This window comes from Musa acuminata, chromosome BXJ2-6, assembly GCF_036884655.1.
Source record: "Musa acuminata AAA Group cultivar baxijiao chromosome BXJ2-6, Cavendish_Baxijiao_AAA, whole genome shotgun sequence".
NCBI classification, from domain to species: Eukaryota; Viridiplantae; Streptophyta; class Magnoliopsida; order Zingiberales; family Musaceae; genus Musa; species Musa acuminata.
This window is the reverse complement of record NC_088343.1, coordinates 41426778-41432415: the sequence shown is the minus strand read 5'-3', so window position 1 is coordinate 41432415 and position 5638 is coordinate 41426778. Positions and strand designations below refer to the sequence as shown.

General features: G+C 39.2%; 1 protein-coding gene across 1 annotated transcript; it reads right to left on the bottom strand.

Moving 5' to 3' along the window:
• Positions 1-349: 349 nt before the first annotated feature.
• LOC135615643 (desmethyl-deoxy-podophyllotoxin synthase-like) lies at positions 350-2214 on the bottom strand. Its single transcript, XM_065114447.1, has 2 exons — positions 1308-2214; positions 350-1226 (listed from the first exon to the last, which is right to left on the bottom strand). The coding sequence occupies exons 1-2, from the start codon at positions 2205-2207 to the stop codon at positions 591-593; spliced, it is 1536 nt and encodes a 511-aa protein (XP_064970519.1). The 5' UTR covers positions 2208-2214; the 3' UTR covers positions 350-590.
• Between the last annotated feature and the right edge of the window lie 3424 nt (positions 2215-5638).

Genomic DNA, 5638 nt, shown 5'->3' with positions numbered 1-5638 from the left:
GAGATGTCACTGCTTTACACCTCCAAAAATGGATATATCATTTAGAATATGAATATTAAGCACAAATTGGATCTTTTATGCCTTCAAGCGTTGGCTTATGTGATTAAGAGAAGCTTTACAGAATCATTAATGATCAAACAAGCTGTAAAGCTAGAAATCTCAGACCCTTAACTATTATTAAGAGTTTGGTTTAGTTGGATACTTATATCTATCTTTATTCATAATGTCTCTTAGTTGGGCTAGAGATATAGTTGACTAGAAAATAAGCCAAATCAGGATTTTGATGAAATTTTACGGTATTCAAACTATGCTTTTTCGTAACATTTCAATAATATTTAATTATTTCAAATATCAAAACAGTTATTTCATTATACTAAAATGCCCATAAGAGGGCTTTACACCAAAGAGTCTCCTACACTTTATCAACACTGTCTATACGAAGTGTAACAAATTTCTATAACAATGTTGCTCCGATGAGGATGAGTACGAGGATGAGGATGATAACAACGATGATGACACAGGTAAAGACTACTGAGTAGACGTGCATGCAGGAAGAAATGAATACGGGTGCATGTATTTTTGGGTAAAGGTCAAGTCATGGAGAAAGGAATACGAGGGATGGCACGCAGGCAGAGGTCCGACTTCCTCCGGCACGTAATCGAGAAGGTTTCGCTCATGTCCAACTCCTGGGGCATCCCTTCATCTCCCGATGGGAGCTCCCAATCAAAGTTGTAGAGAAGGCTAGCCAGGGAAAGCTCTATGCTCTTCAAACCAAATGACATCCCTGGGCATATCCTCCTGCCTGCCCCGAAAGGTAAGAACTCAAAGTTGGTTCCCTTGAAGTCGACCATGGAATTCCTCCTCTCGAATCTCTCTGGCTCAAACTCAGTGGGATTGTCCCAGTATCGAGGATCCCTTCCCAAGGCCCAAACGTTCACGAATACTCTTGTCTTCTCTGGTATCTGGTAACCAAGAACCTCGCACGTCTCCCGGCACTCTCGGGGGAGCAACAGAGGAACAGGAGGGTGCAGCCTCAGAGTCTCCTTGATGACCAGTTTCAAGTAGTTCATTCCGTTGATGTCCTTCTCCGTCACCTTTCCATTTCCTGCGACAGTCTCCCTCACCTCCTCTTGCAACCTCCGCATCACTCTTGGATTCTTCATCAGCTCCGACATGGCCCACTCCATTATTCCTGCGGAGGTCTCGCTGGCCCCACCGAGCATATCCTTTATTGCAAAAGGAATCCAGAAATTAGATTCTCGAAACTGCGACTGTAAGGAAAGATTAGGGTTTAAAAAAAAGCATACCAGCATCATGGCTTTCATGTCCTCGTCTGCTAAGGGGAATGACAGGCTACCTTCAGCTTGAACTCTCAGCATGACATCGACCAAGGCCTCCTCCTCCTCCTCCTCCGGTTGCTCTGCGGACTTCCTTTCTCTGCGCTCTTGAATGATGCTATTCAGGATCGCGTCCATGTCACGGTGTAACATCTTCATCTTGAAAGTCGCGCCACTGAGAAGTTTAATTATCGGCCATGACGGGAATAAGTCCGCCAAACTGAAGCCTCCGGCAGCTTCCAGCGTTTGCATCACTATCCGTATGAACTCTTTCTGGTACTTGCACTTGCTGCCGATGACGGACCGGGAGCCTATGTCATTAGCCAACAGCACCAATTTCTTACTGAGGTTCACGGTGGAACCAGTGTTGGACAACAGGACTATCGACCGCACAAGATTAAGCACCTCCTCTTCCCGGATAAACCGAAAAGATTGGACTCGCTTGGCACTCAATAGCTCCACGATGCTCATCTTGCGCAGCTCCCTCCAGTGGAATCCATACGAGGTAAAGCCGACGCCCCTGTCACCGTATGTGGCGGTCTGGAGATTCAGGTTAGTGGGCCGAGAGGCGAAGCTGACGTCGTGGGTTTTCATGATCTCAGCAGCCGCTTCGGTAGATGAGACAACGAGGGTGGGGACCTCACCGAGCTTCAGGAGTATCACGGGGCCAAATTTCTTAGATAAGGCAGTGAGGGAACGATGCGGCAGGCCACCCAAGAGATGGTGCAAGCTGCCTATGATAGGGAGCTTAGATGGACCGGGAGGCAGTGTGGCACGAGCTCCGCGACCGGACCTGTTCTTCTTGAGTAGCAGCAGCGAAACGAGGAGGACAAGAAAGGAGAAGAGGAAGGAGGTGCTGGTGAGATCCATGGTTTAATCAGTTTTCTGGTGATGAGGTACGATTGGCCCGTCCACCCTTCTTATACACATGACAGTTACGAGTTTCGCATGCAGCTTCCCGGTTGAGTAGTGACAGACGTTACCGTATCATCACGATAGTTCATCTGGGTCAAAGTCTCGATGGTACAACAAACAAAAACTTGTGATCACAATGGTGGCGGTCAAATTCGTCAGCCCCTTTAAAATGAGAACAAACTATAAAATCTGATAAATAATTGTTATATATATATTTATATATATTATTTTTTCTACAATCTCTGCAACGCCAACTTTCCGTTCGTTACTTGATTGTTTCGGTCGAAAGCAAGCCGCCATGGACGTGTCTTACTCCGAGGGTATTAGTTTCATTCTGTATATCTTTGACCATGTTTCGGAACGAAATTGTTTCGTTGGTCAAGGAAAATCTAACTTTGAAAGATGATCGTGATATGGTTTGATTTGCAATTTTCATTTATAATCATCAATATTCTAAATCTGTAAGTCCAAATAATAATAAAAACATTAGTTTAGTATCATTTCACGATGTTTTGGGACAGGTTCATTTGGGACAAAGCTTGTGCGGCATGCAAAAGAAAAGTCCAAGTTGTAGTCTCTAACACTTAGAGATGAGTCCATGTTCAGAGGCCACCCGTTGTATTATTTCTTTGAGCATGTCATAAGATGGATGAATGTGAAATTGACAAGATGAAGTCAAATCAAGAATCCTACTTCGGTCCAAATTATTATAAATCCAAGTTTGGATTGTTGAACTCGTTGAATAGCGATTTTATTCTAGGCAATGACGAATTCTGGGTGCAACCCAAAAGAAGCAATAATGTGAGCATCTGCATGCATCCAAGACAAGCAATAACGAAAGGCCACTCTCAATCGATGCAGAAAACGCATCGAAAACACATCGGTGTATCCCATAAATTCGTAAGACAGTGACGAGTGAACGGTTAATAAAGTAAGAGTTGATTGATAGTTACCTTTACCGCTCTCTCTGGCGCGCAAATCAACAGTTCATGTCATATTATTGATTATGTCCGCACCTGCAAAGTGTTTCCTACTATTATTCATGTCATATTATTTAAGGGCTCTATCCTTATCCCACGATTTTTAAGGTTAGAGCTGAACCAAAAATTCTTGATTTTGTTGGATGATGATGTTGTATATATTGATCGATTCCATGCAATTATTTAGTTAATTAATTGATTATAGAAATAGGAAATATGATCGTTATGAGTTATACTGATAGTCAAACTTAATATAGTATTATATTTATTGAACTTATTGATTTATTCTATAAAAATTCATATGCATGTGTAAATTATTATTTTTAATTATTATAATCTAATATAAAATTATTATTTATTTTAATTTTATATTTTTATATCTTATCAATTAATTGGTTAAATGGGAAAATATTATATTATGTTATCTTATATAATTTGATAAGATATAATGAATATGATTGGATTCTGATTATGATCGATCAAAAAAGTCTAATTATAATATGATTCTTTAAAATATGATAATAATAAGATGAACTCTCCTAATTACTTATCACAGACCCTATACTCTCGCTCATAAAAAGATAAAACCTCCCAAGGATAAAAATATACTTGTATACATATATACTAAGTGTAGATATAAATATATGATATTATTGAAAGATTATAATTTTTTTATAATCCTTTTATCCCTAATTCATTGCTTATAATGGTTTTGTGAAATATTACGAATCCAATTTTATAAATAAGTGAAACAATAACAAAGGAAGACACCATGGAGATGTGAAAACGGCCTACAATAGGAGGTTAGATGGATTGGGTGAAATAGCAGCAGGAGAAAGAAAAGCGGAGGGCGGACGGTAATGCGTGTTGGTGAAATTCATGGTTGTATGCGATCTAAGGAGCAAGAGGCCCCACCTTTTCTTTCTGATAGACATACAGTGGTTGCGATTTTTGTACATAGTTTCTAGGTTATGATCATTGACGTGACCGTATCATACAATGGCAGAGCTCAATCAAATCAACTGTTCATGGCAATTATGGTGGGACTTTTATGACCTTCTCACTGAGAGATTTGAATCTGTGCACGTCGAAATTGACCGTTTTATTTAATGATGTTGACGTGACCATATCATGCTACGGCAGCTCGATCAAATCAACTGGTCATGGCACTGTTGGTCGGATTTTTTTGACGGTCTGAATGAGAGATCTGAATCTGTGCAAGTCGAATTTGACCGTCTCATTTAATGACGTTGACGTGACCGTATCATGCTATGGCAGCTCGTTACCATGGCAGTGTTGGTGGCAGTTTAGACCGTTGAACTGAGAGATTTGAACTTGTGCACGTGGAATTTGACACAATGATGTTGATGAACATTTTGATTTTGATGCATAGTTATGTTATCCGTCGTCCATAAGAAATATTGTTTTACATATTTTGATATATATAATATTTTTTATTTATTAAAAAAATAAGATGACCAACTGATTGATCAGATTTTTCAATCATTTATTTTTTTTAAAGAGAGGAGTGGCATTTTCGATTTAGCTTTTTATTACATTCCCATATCGGAATGTCTTTTGTAACCCGTTGATTTAGTTAAGCAAGTTTATTTTTTTGAAATAAAAAATCATATCACTAATATCTCGATCACTTTGACCATTAATTTAGTTATCCAATCTTGACTGATTCATTATGCAAAGTCGAAGGTACAATCTCTAAAGTCAAATCATGAGGACAACAAAATGCCGGTCAAATTCTGCTGCTACACAAGAATGAATGAGAATCAACGGGTTTGCTAATTGTTTGTTTCAATCACATACCATGCAGACTTTCCGTTTGCTAATTGTTTGTTTCAATCACATAGATAGTTTAGTCTTGAGCATGTCATGTCAGATGAGGTTATAAATCGTGAAGTTTTAACGTATCACCATCAAACTATGTCCTGTCCAAAAGCTATTAAATTTATATTTCGTTTAAGAAAGTTGTAAGACACTTAAAATTTCCAGTCGACATATAATAATTTAATTATTCGTGTCAAACTTTTCGTCCGATATCAGACTTGTTGGAACACCATATATGACCTCTCCGCTACTGGGTATTAAATCTTGAAAGGAGCACATTTACCAACTCCACCTCAAAGGTATTCCTTGTTTGTAAATTTGCTAGGACTTTGAAACCACTCTCTGCTCATGCACATTGGTGCAGTTGTAAGCAGCATTCAAGTCATTGTACGAAACTGATTATTGCTATCAACATGCCCATGAACCCTTTCAAGACTAAGGTGCATTTCGGGATGACATTAAATCCATCTTTGATGAACAAACAGTACCTCGGGATCACGTTTATATACTGATAAGGATCGAGGCATGTATATAATTAAGCATCGGGAAAAAAATTGAAAGGCA